The sequence below is a fragment of the Brachyhypopomus gauderio genome, unplaced genomic scaffold, assembly GCF_052324685.1.
Source record: "Brachyhypopomus gauderio isolate BG-103 unplaced genomic scaffold, BGAUD_0.2 sc43, whole genome shotgun sequence".
NCBI lineage: Eukaryota > Metazoa > Chordata > Actinopteri > Gymnotiformes > Hypopomidae > Brachyhypopomus > Brachyhypopomus gauderio.
In genome coordinates this window covers 156,238-172,317 of record NW_027506869.1, presented here as the reverse complement: position 1 = coordinate 172,317, position 16,080 = coordinate 156,238, and the positions used below count along the sequence as shown (strand labels likewise).

General features: G+C 42.4%; 2 protein-coding genes across 2 annotated transcripts in view; one reads left to right on the top strand and one right to left on the bottom strand.

Moving 5' to 3' along the window:
* Positions 1-2,005: 2,005 nt before the first annotated feature.
* On the bottom strand, positions 2,006-4,289 carry LOC143486042 (uncharacterized). Its single transcript, XM_076985823.1, has 3 exons — positions 3,358-4,289; positions 3,205-3,281; positions 2,006-2,994 (listed from the first exon to the last, which is right to left on the bottom strand). Exons 1-3 carry the CDS (start codon positions 3,517-3,519, stop codon positions 2,157-2,159), a joined length of 1,077 nt encoding a protein of 358 aa, XP_076841938.1. The 5' UTR covers positions 3,520-4,289; the 3' UTR covers positions 2,006-2,156.
* Positions 4,290-4,850: 561 nt separating this feature from the next.
* Positions 4,851-16,080, top strand: part of LOC143486040 (uncharacterized) — a 149,777-nt gene continuing 138,547 nt past the window's right edge. Inside the window, exons 1-15 of the mRNA XM_076985820.1 lie at positions 4,851-5,312; positions 5,814-5,948; positions 6,242-6,334; positions 7,838-7,975; positions 8,175-8,351; positions 9,105-9,269; positions 9,545-9,610; positions 9,776-9,893; positions 10,091-10,196; positions 12,785-13,020; positions 13,507-13,632; positions 13,901-14,027; positions 14,405-14,573; positions 14,659-14,871; positions 15,090-15,207. Of these exons, the coding sequence (XP_076841935.1) occupies positions 5,225-5,312; positions 5,814-5,948; positions 6,242-6,334; positions 7,838-7,975; positions 8,175-8,351; positions 9,105-9,269; positions 9,545-9,610; positions 9,776-9,893; positions 10,091-10,196; positions 12,785-13,020; positions 13,507-13,632; positions 13,901-14,027; positions 14,405-14,573; positions 14,659-14,871; positions 15,090-15,207 (2,075 nt within the window). The 5' untranslated portion in view covers positions 4,851-5,224. The remainder of the gene's footprint in view (positions 5,313-5,813; positions 5,949-6,241; positions 6,335-7,837; positions 7,976-8,174; positions 8,352-9,104; positions 9,270-9,544; positions 9,611-9,775; positions 9,894-10,090; positions 10,197-12,784; positions 13,021-13,506; positions 13,633-13,900; positions 14,028-14,404; positions 14,574-14,658; positions 14,872-15,089; positions 15,208-16,080) is intronic.

Below are 16,080 nucleotides of genomic sequence, written 5' to 3'. Positions count from 1 at the left end.
TAGAATAGCCTACACATCCAGTTAAGTCACAAAAATTAGAGTTAACCAGAGATTTCAGTCCTGTGAGGTTGTGTTGCAGGCCGTCTGATCAAGGCCAACCACAAGCTGGTGGCGCCGCCTGCCCCCTGCTGGCCACCAAGAGCAACAGCGACCTGCAGAAACAAGAGGACAAACAGCTGATGGACGTGAGTGCAGACCAGACAGAAAGGACCAATCAAAGAGCTGCACGAGGAACCTGCTAGGAGAAGGAATCAGTACACATGCTTACATAATACATACATACATAAATGTGTGTGTGTGTATGTGTGTGTATATGTATTCAGTTCACAGCAATGAATGACATTAGTATCACACAGGAAAGCACATCATTATGTGCTATGGATGTTAAGGGAAGAGCCAGTGTGTAAGGAGATGAACTACTGTTGTAATCAAGAGGAGCTTGAACATGACATTGTTCAAGAGTTTGAACAGGACATTGTAGTTAATGTGTAGCATTGTATTGTAGCTATACAAGATAGCATTTTGAATCTATTGAATGTCAAGAATGTGATGTCTGCAGGAATGCAACTGTTATTTTTAATGACGTGTATTAAACAGCCTTTTCTGTACACACACCAACGTGGTAGATAACACAGATGTTAAAGCGTTAAATTGCTTCAATAATATCTAAGTATAATCATGCTCTGGAGCTCTGTTCACTGAATTCCAAATTCCCATGAAGCTCAGCCAATCAGAATGTGCGCTCCAGGTCCTTCACTAACTCCGCCCCTCACTGTCTCTGCTCTTTGCAGGAGCTGGAGGAGAGCTTCCACATTAGCAGGATGGAGCTGATCGCCTTTGAATTCAATGTGCTGGTGTCTCTAGAGATGATCCTCTACCTGCCCGAGAGCAGGTCACAACCCACTACCACCTGAGCCTTCTAGTCCCAGCCAGCCCAGCCAGAGCTGACGCCCCCTTTGAGTGGGTGTGGTTTTGCAGACCGGCCTCAGGGAGGACTTCAGCACAACACTAAGTGCTTGTGGGTTATATTGAACATTCTTCTTGCTTTTTGTGTTTGTTTTTGGGACTTTTGCGAGGGAAATTAAATGACAGTAATATTAGCTTAAGCACTTAAATCAACTCCAAACACTCAAATAATAAGAGAGATTTACCACATCCTGTGTGTGTGCTAATGACACTATATGCAAGAGGACGTGCTGATGCTCCTACCTGAGGCTCACCATCTACACCAAAGAGACTGTGACTACTTGGCCAGGGAACAAGGACCTTAAACATTATCTGTAGAACCATCCTGCGCACCCGGTGCTAACGGGCCGCCCAATGGAGGATGGGTTCCCTTTTGGGTTTCTTCCTAAGCCCCACCACCATAGGGAGTTTTTCCTTGCCACCGTCGCCTTGGCTTGCTCATACGATTGTAAAGCTGCTTCTCAATCCAGAATTAGACAGATGGTGTAATGTGAATTACAGTGATTTATTTATTTATTTATTTTCTCTAACCTTAAAATTATCCCTTTAAGGTCAGGGGTCGGCAACCCGCAGCTCTGGAGCCGCATGCAGCTCTTTGATGCCTCTGAAGCGGCTCAGCTTTTGAATAGAATTAATGAGTATTTAATTAACTTATATTATTTTTGAGACTTAAAACAATGTTCGGGTGGAATTTCACAAATGTCCGGTATTTAGTTTCGGTTCGCTTGAGTGACATGTCATCGTCACTGAAATAAATTTCCAATTATTTTGCTTTTGTGGCTCCGAGTCAAAAAGGTTGCCGACCCCTGCTTTAGGTCATGCTAGTCTGTAAATATTGGCTGCAATGTTAAGGTACAGTGCAATATGATTAATTGTATAAAATGCTTTCACTTTTATATGTAAAATTGACACAACACAATACAACATTATGTATTTCTTAACTTTTACTGTATTTGTAAAAAATGAAATGAAAACAATAGTAATACAATTGACAGAATAAATTGAAATAGTTTAATTGTTCATGAGTTCATGTCTTCATTATGATTTTCTATTGCTTGGGCATAGAGAGGTATTTTGGCATGCAAATGTTAAAGAAAAACATGTCACACCTCCTTTTCACCTCTTCTAATACACTGCTATCTCTGTAAACTCGCTGCACAAAGATATCATCATGGGCACAGATAACTAAATCACACCACTGCATACCAGTAATCAATAACTGGCACTGAATTTGCCAATAATAACAATGGCTCTCCTTCATTTTGTGTAGGCCTTGTGCCACTTTTAAGGAATTTGCAGTCTACATAGCTTTGTGTATTTGGGCACTTAATTTCAACAAGCCCAAATGATGGACGCTCAAGTGGGTCATATACAAGTCCATCAGGTGATGCACCCAGCCAAGATGCATCTGGATGAATAACTAGCCCACACTTGGTCAAGTTCAAGTTTTTCAGATCTGCATAGTCCTTTAAGGCCCCTGTTTCCATTTCAAGTCCCCTTTTCATGTGTGCTGTTTGTCGTGTCCCTCGGATTATCCTTTCTGCCAGGCTTTCTGCAGCACCTGGACCTCTAACGTGGCTCACCTCTCTGAAATGCGACGCAGTCACTCTTTCTCTCCTAAGTGAATGCCACTCAGGTGTAGCACTTTGGGATCTTGTTGCCTCCTCAATAAGGTGTGACTGTGACAAGGTCACAGAAAGTGAGCTTAGGTGTAGCTGTTCTTGGTGTGTTGGCACAAATGAATATTCAGGTGGGCTTATATGGTAACATTCTAGTGGCAGACTCGGGAATGGGGGTGCATCCTCATGTATGACAACACTGTCAGATGGAGGTGGTGGTTGTTGATAGGACAGTACACTGCCAACTTGTACCTTCCCAAAGATGGAGTCCACAAGTGGCTTGTCAGGCGAGATGTTCATTGTGCAGATGAGTGGAAGAGAATCTGCTTTCATTCCAGCGTAGACTGGTCCAGGATTGAGGGTGGCCGGGTGTGGGAGCTCACCGCTGTAGCCCTTGAAAAGTATACTTCTGAAATAAAAGAAGAGTGAATAACATTTATTTTTACACATTGTAATCTGTTCACGAGCACAACTGATTGTGAATCACATATCACATGTCATCTGAAGTACAACGAGGCTAAATTAAATTTTGAAGAGAACAGGGTCTTATCAGATGATCAAAAGCATTTATTTTTTTACCACACACTGTAATCTGCCTATTAAATTTGGTACTACATACCTAACTCCACTGGCTGTAGTAGCACCTGGTTTTGGCTTTAGGACAACCATGGCATCCATGGGTCCAGGCTTCACCCCCTAATAATTTAAAAAATGGTGTTAGTAAAGTGACTGTGATACATTAACTAACATTAAATAATGAAATAAGACAAACCATTGTTGGTGGTTTATGCCACTTCTGTTCTGTCTGTGTGCATGAAAGGACAGGAGGGACGACAGACATGCCAGATTCAGAATAATGAGCAGTCTGGAAAAGCAATGCAACCAGCAACACAAGAGCAGTTGCTGTTAATGAGCACAACTGGCATTGAATCATGTAATGTCATCTGAAATACACAAGAGGCAAAATTTAATATCTTGAAAAGAAGACTTCAGCAATGTCAATAGGCGCAATATCTGTCCCATCATGTTGTTAGTGGTGAATGTCACTTGTCTATTGTCTCATGTAACGTTTGTGCTGTTTTGCATCACTCTTAAAACACTTGGCTATACTGTCTTTCTATTCTACAGTGTTGTGCATGGTTCAATCAACTATAAATTAAATATATTTTAGATGTAAACTTCATTTTCACTCCAGATGAAATGCTTACACATAGGAGTGAAACAGGCCTACTTATATTTATATTATTTTGTTGTTTCCACCACCTACAACAGAACAGGTTTTACTTCAACTGCTTCTTGAAGAGTGTTATCAGAATATGTTAATAGGTGTAAGTGTTGAAGCCACATGTTAATAAAGAAGTTAAGATGAAAGATTTGAAAGACAGATTGACAGATTTTAGAAAATGCAGTTTGAAGAATAGCTGAGGTGGACTATATTCTGCTTTTGAATCATAGAGGTAGATAACAATAGCTCGAACTATAAAATAAACTCCCATTTGTTTACTATAGGCAAAATAGACTGCTAATGATTCCCACTCAGCTACTCTGCATTTGGCTACCATTGTAAGCTTTAAAAACAATGCCTATGTTTATCACAGCTTACGTGAAGTAAGAGCAAGGATAAAAGATTGAACTTGTGTTGAACTAACTTTTGAACTTGTTCAACAGAACTTTGAAAGTGACACTGAACAGAACTCGTGTCATTTTAACCAGTCCTACTCTCAGCTGGTGTGGCGTATCTGTTTTCTTCATAGATCTGTAGCAGTGAGCCCTCACTGTTATCTCGTTAGCCTTACTTTTGCCTGATACTTCCATCAGAAATACAAACATGTTTTAAAAGGCATTTCTAGTACTAGGACAGGTTGGTTCGTTACTAAAAACAACATCACTTCATTAGACTGCCACCTCAGGCTAGCTAGCTAACTAGCGTCAGCCACTTACCTTCAAAATTGCAGAGGTAGGATGAAACGTAGAACTTGAAACCCTTTTCAAGTTTACTCTGTGTCGTTGTACTTGATGCTCTGACAATACGACGCACATCGTTGACGGTAAACTTCGGGAACTCCTTGTGAATTTAGACTCGGCCATTACATCGGCACTTCCGTATACCAACCGGAACTATGGTACCATCCTGACACCAAACGAGGAAGTGGTGCGTGCACCTAGGCCAATCAGCGCAATACCAGTTTCAAATGACAGCAAAATTGACCAATCATATCTTCCCTCTTAGTGGGCGGGCTTAACTGTATGATAATTTCCGCCCGCTGTGGCGACGCTAGCTGTCGTTAGCACCACTGCTAGCTAGCTTCTATTCATTTCTTTGATGTATATATATAATATAAACGGTCTCTGGTATGAACCCTTTGGGTACAAGCCAGGCTGCATCAGGTTATTGTAGCAGCCTGGCTGATTTGGTGTTTTGGTTAGAAAAATAGGAAACTGTGATATCACGTGATACTCAACTTTGGAATGTTTGGTTGGGAAGGTGGAATGTTTGGATTCAGTTTTGATGCTGAAAAGCTCAGAACAAGTCGCAAGACATTTTGCTCTGTGAATTACGATACATACAAAACTAACAAATCTCTCTATTTTTTCTAGATCTTTCTCTCTTTCTATTCTTTCTATTTTTCAGGTGGAGAATGAGTTTTTACCAAAGGAGAACTGACCAGCCAAGGCCTGGACAGGAACAGAACCACTTCATAGACACACCAGGTTTTACCACTCGTGGTGAGAAAAATAAATTTTCATATACTATACATAATTTTATACTTCTATGTAAGACAGTATATTAATTCTTATGAGTATGGATTCTATAGGCTTATTCATAATAATTAAAAGTTAAATATACACATTTATATAGTGGGTTTTTAAGGTTCAGAAAAATAACATGTATATTTATTCTACTGATGACTGTCAAGCTCTGTATTTCATGTGTACAGGATAATATAATTAATGGAGCATGGGTTATTTCTTTGACTCAGCACAATTTTCATAAATCTTAACATTGTTCATGTGGCCATGGAAAAAGCAAATAAAAATAAACATTTTTAAAAAGAAACAGATTTCTAACATGACATCACAAATTCTTAAGGATTCTCCCCACATTCTAATGACATCACATGGCACCATAGCCCTTGTTATAATCACTTGTTCATTGGGAAACACAAGGCATTTGAGCCTCACTGGGAGGCATGCTGGGTTTCACTTTACCTGCTGTGGGATTTTCAGGTGTGCCCTACAACCCCCAAGCGACAGTGATCCACACGGATCCCTGTGGACCAGCACCCTTCCCTCACAGAAGGACGGCGGGACCCTCAGATGTCGGCCATGTCTACATGCCTGTAGAAGGACCACTCCACACTGGTACTGTGTAACACTGAAGATTACATGCGTATTCAACAAACCAAATAACCATGCATGATGAAGTAGAAAAAAACATTTATTACATTTGTTTGTAAGGTCTGGCAGAGGTGTAGAACCATCAGCTTTCTGCACATGACCTGACCAGTAAAACATCAGTTTTATCAGAAAATATGACATCACATATTCTTCAACATTGTAATGAATTCACATGGCACTGTAGCCCTTCTTATAGACCTGATGATCTTAACAGTACACGCTCATGCTTCTTCTGTGGGTTGGTGTTTTGCATTTAGGCCCTGACATGGAGAGGCGGAGACACCTTGCTCAGCCCCATGTTCAAGGCGAGGTTCTGAGGCAGATGGATCCAGTCTACCTCCAGCCTGCTGGTGGGTTCTTCATCGATAACTGTCTTCTTTCATATAGACATTGATAAGATATTTTTACTAGGCACGCGGACTGTTTTTACAAACATTTGTGAATGGGTCACTCTCAGGAGCTCAGTGAATTCCAGCGTGGAACTGTGACAATATGCCACCTGTGCAATAAATCCAGTCGTGAAATTTCCTCGCTCCTAAAATTCGACAGTCAGCTGTATTATAAGGAAATGGAAGAGTTTGCGATTAACAGCAACTCAGCCACGAAGTGGTAGGCCACGTAAACTGATGTAGCAGGGTCAGCTGATGCTGAAGTGCATAGTACGAAGAGGTCGTCAACTTTCTGCAGCACCGCAATCGAAATTTGTCCTCCGCTCTTACCCATCTGTGCAATTAGAACACACACACACACACTAGTGATTACTAGGGGGCTGTGGTGCACAGCCCACATGCCCGGGGAGCAGTTGTGGTTAGGTGCCTTGCTCAAAGGCACCTCACTCATGGCCTTAGGCCTGAGAATCGAACCCACGACCCTCACAAGACCAGTTCCCTACCACCGGACCATGACTGCCAAGTGACCATGACTGCATATTTGTATTATGAAACATGGGGACAGTATTTATTAGAAACAGGGGAAGACAAACGAATGAACCTGATGGACCAGAGGAAGACATATGAATTTAATGTATTTCATGTTCCATTCATTACTTTAGCTGTGATATGTTTGGTGTAGAGTAGAGCACATTAGAGTGGGCACCTTGACGACCCACATACAGTGTGGGTGTACTGTGACACTCGTTATCTGCTAGGCGGTTGTGTTTAGTCTAAGGTGATAATGCTTCGAATCATTATTATACCAGCATAGTATAATACTGATAATACATGTATATGGATTACAGATGTCATTTATCACTATTTTAGTACACCCCCAAACAATCTAAACAAAACATTGTCATGTTGCTTTGCTGGCTTCTGATACCTCATCTGGACTGCTGCCAAAGCATATATCTATTAATCTTTGTAATCTATATAACATGGCTTCTTTAAGTATTGGGTATCACCTGGCCAGCGTTAAGCAGTGGTACGCACTTCTTTGTACCCACTTCTGTTGGCAAGGACAATGTGAGCTTACAAGCAAGACTAGACTTGAATGTTTTATTGCAGTCAGTTGATTGTGCCAGCACCCCACTCCCCAGGCCTGCGCTGTTCCGATCCACAGCTCTCCACAGCTCTCCACAACTCTCCCATAGCCACTTTTGCTCCTCACTGCCATCTGCAGATTTGATTATGAATTTAAGTTTTCTTAAATGTTATTCAAATTGCTCCTATTCATTAGCACATTTCGTTTATCCACTTAATGCTACTCTTGATATACATTTGAGCCATGCCAAAATATCGATTATCATAATCTATTATTGTTATTTAAAATGCAGTATGATCTGCAGGTCTTAATTTCATATGCTGGTCTGAAGATTGAACGTGTCCTCTACAGTTCTGTCTGTGTTTCATGTCCAGGTTCAGTGGAGCCTCCCCAGCTCCACTCTCCAGGGTGGAAGAGAGAGAGAGTGGGGAGATTTCACCGGAGCGGCAGACATCTTCAACCCTTGCTCCCAGACATCTTCGAAGCAGCTAACCCCAGGGATGCTGGTAGAGGTGACTTATTGATGTTGGCTTTACTTTATATGTCATTGAAATACCTGTACAAAATGTAGAATTTATAATGTTGCGTAATTTGTTTTGGTATTGGTAAAAACGATATTTGGGAACAAGGAGATCAGTTAGTCAGAAACTTCACTCAGGTGTCAAATGAGCGGAGCTAAACTCATGATCATGGATGCCCTTTCCCATGCAGGTTTGCCCAAATCCAGCCGCTTGCTGCCTGGGAACCCCCCCGGGTCGTTCCTACTGCCCTCCTACCCTCTGGTCACTCTTCCGGGAGTGCAGCTCACTCCCACTCTGCATCGTAGACTACACAAGCGAGACACGAGCCCTCGGTGCAGAGACCCGGACCCGTGGAGGGACAGTACTGGTGAGCGCATGGCTACGTTGCTAAGAACGTACTAGGCACACACAGTGAGGCATGGCCGGTTATTTGGGTGCCCGGTTAAGTTAATTTCGTCTTGCACTAAGCTTGTCTTGCACTTGTTCCCACGTCAGTGGTAAAGTGATGAGCAGACCTAATTTTGTGGTGTCATACATACTACATGAATTTAATTTTAACCAAAAAATTTGCATATACTTAGATCATTTATAGTCACCACTTGTTAAATGTACAAAATACTCAAATTTGATGATCTTCATCTGACATGGTTTCACTCAGTAATGGAACAGTGTCTAGCAGAGGCGAGATGTGTTAGCCATTAGCAGAGCTAGGCGGTACTGTAGTTTGGCACTTCAGTATCTCCCAGTATCAGAATTAAAATAATTCTGAAATAATTAAATTGAATCAAATTGTATTGAAATGTAAGATTTCATGAACTAAAAGAATCACAACTAAGCTAAACTAAAACTGGGTCACACATTTACTGAAGCTCTGATAAATGTCTTCCTGCTTCTGGGCTCACGGATGCCCTGCTTTCAGTTATTCAGTACTACTTCATTGTGCTGCCATTACATGAATTGTAGCAAGATGCATATGAGAAGTTGCCGTTCTCCGTCCATCTTGCTTGAATCATATTTCAGTGGCACTTTCAGATAAAGAAACATATGCAACGTAGTACTAAGGCACTGAGAAATGTTATGGTGAGTTAATTTCTGCTAATGTCCTTATTCACCCATGCAGGTGAAGTTGACTCCAGCAGGTGTTTCCCACTGCCTGTGCTCACTTCACGCACGACAGTCACCTCGTCAGGACTGATGAGGCCTTCTCCGCCCACCTTCACAAAGTTGCCTCCACTCCCCAAACCTTCTGGCCGAGAGCCTCTCCGTGCATTCAGGCCTGCCAAAGGTGAGCTCACTCTTTTGATCTCCTGGAAATTGCATCCAAATCATTTGCTGCACCACCAACAACAAAAAAAGTAAAAAAAAAAAAGTATTAAAAAAGTAAAAACTGCTTTGAAAGCCCTATACTACAAACAAAAAGGCCCTGCTGATCCTCTTGTACATTGCTATGCCTGCACCCATGGACATGTTTTTCTGCACCATGAAGAAACCACTATGAAACCAGAAGTTATATTTGGGATTTTTGATGGAGTACGTGTTAATATGTATTGTGCTTTTCAGGATCTCAAGTGCAACGCACCAGGGCGTCCCCTGCTGAGGACATGTGTGAAGGAGTAGTTGGCAGAGGTTGGAATTGATTTGCTGTTAACACTGCATTACACAACAATGTTTTAAATCTAGTTCTCCATGTTGAATAATGTTTTGCAGTCTTCAAGCTGATTTGAACCAAAGTTGAGCTGGTAGCCCTAAAAGTCCTAGTCAGTTTGTTTGGGTTCTTTTATTCCTCTCTAGATGAACTCAAACCAGGAACTCCCAGGAAGGATCCCCACGAGCAGCAGACTTTAGGGCCCTTCTCCAAACCAGACCTTGCTCTCGCTCAGAGCTTCAGACTGCTTAGCTCTGATGACTGGTAAGTCACACCTGCAAAATTCTGAAGCATTTGGCTAGGGCAGGTTAAACAGCAAGTCATTTATGGTGTTCTGCATATATGGTAAGTATGCATGTATTTAGAGAAGTTTTTTCCTCTTTGTCCCTTTTCTTGTAGCATTTTTTTCTTTCAGTAGCCGATGGTTACAGTGTGTGTCTATGTCCAATATCTTCATACAGGGAGAAGAAAATTGAAGGATTGATGTCCATCCATAGATTGGCTCAATATCATGCTGATGTGCTTGGCAGCAGGCTTCATGATGTCTGCATTATTCTTATTCAAGAGGTAAGCCACTAGATTTGCTGACTGTGTATCTGTCTGAATTCTAAAATTGGCAGACACCATCAGCATGTACATATTACAGGTGATGTTGCTGACAAAGTCAGCCAATTTTAGTCAGAGTTAGCATGGTACTTTGAAATTACTTTTTTATAAAAACATTTCTCATTTAATTGAAATTCAGATGGCATATCTAACTAATTAGTGATTAAGGTTGTAGCGGATACATATGTTAGTTTATGGATTATGAACGGGGCACCATCCTGATTGCTCAGGAACCAGTATTGTGATAACGGAGTGAGGTGGAATATGGTTTGATCAGTCTCATTACTAAAGGGTTAAGTTCTGGTTCCGCGCAGTGACCTAATACCATCGACCAAAATATGCATTTACCACCGTGACCAGATGAATAAATGTCCACATTTATTAAATGGTTAATGTTACAATTGATACAAAGCATATGAATGATTTGGCTCAAATGGAAATTAAACCTATATGTGAATTTCCTAATCTAAACCAAGGATATAATAGTGAACAACAAAGAATATAAAATTAAACAATAACAGCGAATGATAGTTATCGACGGTCATGAGGTTTAAATGGATTATATGACTATCCTTAAGCTTGCCTAACTAGCGTAGGACCCAGTGACGGACACAAGGTCTTTAGAGAGAGAATAGAAAAGAAGAAAGAGGAAGTTTGGGCAGGTTAATGGCAACAGTATTTACTATTTTGGACTCCGGGAGAGATAGAAGCTGGCAACCCCAAAACAGCACATGAACTGAGCGTCTTACTTCGAAGAAGAGGCGTGGTTATGCGGACCAACCGGTGCGCGTTCACGGTTCGTTCCTTCAGGCAGCTGAGGTCTGCGGAGCAGGTCACGTGAGACGGCTCGAGTCGCGGAAACTTAGCGGTGACGTCACAGTCGCAGCTGGAGGGCGCAGACAAACTTGTACAGATACTTGACTGAGAAAGAAGATGAGCTTGACTTGAACGACTAGACGAAATAAAAGTACTTTTGACGACGAAACGTAGAATAAAGAAAATAAAATAAAATAAAGAAGAATCTTCTGTGGGACTCGGTGAGAGCTTTAGTTGCGGTCTCTTGGCATCGCTCTACTGGACACTGCGGTGTTCGGCGTGAGTCCAGCAAACAGTCGCGATGGTTTGGCGTGTTCAAGTCTTTGAGTCTCGGCGAGTCTGGCGAAGTTCTCCAAGTCTTCCCAAATTACCAGGCTGCCAAGCTCGTTGTTTCGCTTCGAGCTAGGGCTTTTAAAACAAGTTTTAGGGGCGTAATTGTAAGGCGCTTTTATGTTCATCAGGCCATTGACCATTGGCCTTTATTAATAAATATTCATGACCTTTGCCCAGACAGGGGAGAGAAATAGAGAAATAGAGAAATAGAGAGAGAGAGAGAGAGAGAGAGAGAGAGAGAGAGAGAGAGAGAGAGAGAGAGAGAGAGAGAGAGAGAGAGAGAGAGAGAGAGAGAGAGAGTGAGAGAGAGAGGGGAAGCGAGGAGTGCCCGTCTTTCCAGGTCTAGTTAATGACTTAACCAAAGAAGACAGATTAACACAATTCTAAGACAAAGTAAACTATTCCTAAATAAATTGTCTTACATACTCTGCCTAAACAAGAATTCATTTGGTTCTATTAGTCTACACATTGAGCCATTCTCAATTTCCACTTTTGGACAACAAATGACACACAATGCACAGACAGGCATGAATGTGAGGTCACCTAAGCACACATGAGAATGATTACATTCGATGAGTAACATACAAACTAATACATAGATATGCATCAATGTGGTGTTTTTATACAGTAACACATATTCTAATAAGATCACTTAATACTGAATACATGAAAGATCATAAGTTGTGTCTTTGTCAACCACATGGCACAGTGTTCACATTTAAATGGTCTTGTGGTCCTTTGTTCTTAAGGCTGGAAAGCTGAATACTGGTTTCAAGAATAATTAATTTTTCTTTGTATGGAAGGTAGTCAAGTTCGGTGTCTCTAGACTGCATTAGCCGAGCTGGTTCCTGTAGGCTGAATCCCAATTCTGTGTACAGTTCAGATTTGGAGTTACAGAGATCTCTGAAATATTTGTATCTTCAGCTCTGGATTATAACACAGGACGTAGAGTGGGTTTAAACTGTGGGCAATCAGATAAGGTTGGAATTTAGAGTTTTATGGTCCTTCCTGACTGTGGTCCCAGTGTCCTCCGACGAAGGTTGGTTTTGACCAGCCTCTCTTAGATGGCCTCTCTCCCAAGCTCAGGAGATCATAAGGTCAGCATTGTAGGCTTTTGGGAGGTAAACACCATTGTGGATGTGGGTCCTTTGGGGCCTGTTGCTGTTGTAAAGAATCAGTGTTTATCTTTACATACCATCAAAGAAATCTGGGTGAGTCAGTCGCTCAGTTCTAGGCAAAGGATTCCCTTTTGGGTGTCACAGTGAAATTGCGTTTAGCTGTCTCCGATACAAGGTATTTAGGCCTACATAACACATTGCAGTGGTGGATTATACTTATTACGATGGCGGTGGCAGTGTTGGATGTGGCTGAAACAAGCTGGAACGTCGTCTTTCCTGCAGGTGCTGCACCTGCGCTCTGCCGTGTCCCGCATGGCTGTGGTGTCCTTGAGGGAGTTGTACTCCAGCCTGCAAAAAGGGATGGACCAGGAAGTGGAGGCTACAGCTAAGGTCCTCCTCCACAAAGCAGCGGAGTCCAATGGCTTCATCAGGCAGGACGTGGACACAGCTCTGGACAGCATGGTGCAGAACTGCACCCCCATTCGGAGCATGAACGCCCTTCTCGCTGGAGGACTCTGGTCAGTTAGCCTGCAGTGAGCTTTAAACTGTGGCTTTCAGATAGCAACAACGAGCACAAGAAGCTAACACAGCACTGATTTTGGCTGCTGTTTTTACTTCTCCATTGTTCTTTCAAAATATTGCCCTGGCCTATATCAATATTTTTAGTTATTTATCCTCTTAAATATTATTTTTATTGCGTTCCATCTCCGCTCTGCTGATTCAAACTGCCCTTCACACCTCTTAAAGAATAGGCTAGTTAGCTAGCTTACAGAGGACATACAAACATTTTCTGTTTAAAAAACTACATATGTAAACTAACTGGTGCAAACTAAGCCATCGAATAGAATATGTTCATTTGATTGTGCATGTAGATCACACATAAGGGTATTAAGTTTCTTTATAGAAGCTAAAAGTTGTACTGTATACATTGATTGGATGGATTAATAGTTATTACCTTCTTTTTTTGAATGCCCTAATTTTTTTCCTTCTGTTTTCCTCAAAAGTCATCTGAATGCTGCAGTAAGAAAGTGTACTGCTCGGCACTTGGCTACTTTGGTAGAGAAGATTGGTGCAGAGCGAATTATTCCTGCAGTCTCCAAGTTGGCACAGGACTCTTCCCAAGAAACCAGGTTAGTACTGTGATCAGAACGAGAATTCTACAAAGCTTGTTCAGTTTCCCAGATAGTAATCTTTTGCTGATTCTTTTACTCTCCTAATCTGATACTCTGAAGTCAGCAAATGCTGGTAAATTGCAGAGTAATAGAAGGACTATTGTGTTTTCTAGACACAGACGTCCTTGTAAAATTGTGTGCTGTAAGATAAATGGTCGGTGTGCTGTGAGTATTGGATCCCTCACTCACGGTTCTCTCCTGTTTTGGGGTCTGTTCCTCGTCTCAGGCGCTTGGGCCGGCGTATGCTGCTGTTCCTGTCCTCCCACCATGACTTTGATAAGATGGTGGAAAAGTGCATCCCTGCCAAAGACCTGGCAACCATCAGGAACACTGTCCACACTCTGAAATCCAAGGTAGCTATTCATGTTTGGATACATGATGAGGGTTTTTTATCCCATTCAGCTACTATGCCCCATGTTTACTCACTAAACAAAGCATATTCACAAAACTTTTAGGTGAAACAGACTGCAATAAAAAAAAACATCTAAACTGTGATGGTAGACATATATTGTAAACAAATACTAAAGTACAGGGCAGTGCGTGGCACCACACATTGTATTTACAGTAAGGCATGCACAGTGTAGTCCCAGACCCAGTAGTTAAAGGACAGAGCATGGTTCAAAATGAACCGGCTTGAAACCTTTGGGATAGAATCAAAGTATGAAGCAACATGTGGACTTCAATATCATCACTCCATGTTTTGTGGTGATTTGTACGTGTGTGTTCCCAGGAGAGGACAAAGGTGTCTAGGATTCCAAGATATAAGATGCGTCAGCCTCGTCTGGAGCAGCAAGAAGCTCCAGCCGCACAGGCGGAGCGGCAGAACACGCAGCGAATGAAGCGCAGCCTTAGGCACACGGTGAGGGACGTGAGCCCAGACGACGCGGCACCTCTGAAAGGTAACGGCTGACCTCGACAAACGCTCCCCTGCTGTTTCCTGAGAACCTTACCTTACCGCTTACCCGTGAATCTCCTTCCCATCAGACCTGCAGCTGAACAGTTGTCTTCCAGCCCAGACTAAGACTGGTGTCCTCCTGGATGATTTGCCTTCGAGCCCCAGCAACGCACGCACCCCCAGAAGTCCCGTCAAAAGTTTGAGTCCTCCGCTTCATCCCAGCCCCCCCACGGCTGTCCCTACTACAAACATGCTGCCACGACGCAGACGAGCTATCAGACTGATCAGACCACGTGACTCTGGTGAGTGTTGCCTGCTCTTCAGCGCTTCATGTGTGATCACTGCACTTGCATGTAAATTGCTTTGCTGTTAACACTGCATTACACAACAATGTTTTAAATCTAGTTCACCACATTGAATAATGTTTTGCAGTCAGTCTTCAAGCTGATTTGAACCAAAGTTGAGCTGGTAGACCTAAAAGTCCTAGTCAGTTTGTTTGGGTTCTGGTATTCCTCTCTAGATGAACTCAAACCAGGAACTCCCACGAAGGATCCCCACGAGCAGCAGACTTTACGGCCCTTCTCCAATCCAGACCTCGCTCTCGCTCAGAGCTTCAGACTGCTTAGCTCTGATGACTGGTAAGTCACACCTGCAAAATTCTGAAGCATTTGGCTAGGGCAGGTTAAACAGCAAGTCATTTATGGTGTCCTGCATATATGGTAAGTATGCATGTATTTAGAGAAGTTTTTTCCTCTTTGTCCCTTTTCTTGTAGCATTTTTTTCTTTCAGTAGCCGATGGTTACAGTGTGTGTCTATGTCCAATATCTTCATACAGGGAGAAGAAAATTGAAGGATTGATGTTCATCCGTAGATTGGCTCAATATCATGCTGATGTGCTTGGCAGCAGGCGTCATGATGTCTGTATTATTCTTATTCAAGAGGTAAGCCACTACATTTGCTGACTGTGTATCTGTCTGAATTCTAAAATTGGCAGACACCATCAGCATGTACACATTACAGGTGATGTTGCTGACAAAGTCAAGTCAGAGTTAGCGTAGTACTTTGAAATTCCTTTTTTATAAAAACATTTCTCATCTAATTGAAATTCAGATGACATATCTAACTGTAATTAGTGATTAAGGTATTTCCGCCTACATAACACATTGCAGTGTTGGATTATACTTATTACGATGGCGGTGGCAGTGTTGGATGTGGCTGAAACGAGCTGGAACGTCGTCTTTCCTGCAGGTGCGGAACCTGCGCTCTGCCGTGTCCCGCATGGCGGTGGTGTCCTTGAGGGAGTTGTACTCCAGCCTGCAGAAAGGGATGGACCAGGAAGTGGAGGCTACAGCTAAGGTCCTCCTCCACAAAGCAGCGGAGTCCAATGCCTTCATCAGGCAGGACGTGGACACAGCTCTGGACAGCATGGTGCAGAACTGCACCCCCATTCGGAGCATGAACGCCCTTCTCGCTGGAGGACTCTGGTCAGTTAGCATGCAGTGAGCTTTAAA

What these genes read in the sequence shown, in the direction of transcription:
- LOC143486042 (XM_076985823.1), bottom strand. Translation starts at nt 3,519, where the DNA reads ATGATTCAATGCCAGTTGTGCTCATTAACAGCAACTGCTCTTGTGTTG. An exon ending in GGCATAAACCACCAACAATG is followed by an intron (nt 3,282 to 3,357) that starts GTTTGTCTTATT and finishes TTAAATTATTAG; the next exon opens with GGGGTGAAGCCTGGACCCAT. An exon ending in ACTACAGCCAGTGGAGTTAG is followed by an intron (nt 2,995 to 3,204) that starts GTATGTAGTACC and finishes CTTTTATTTCAG; the next exon opens with AAGTATACTTTTCAAGGGCT.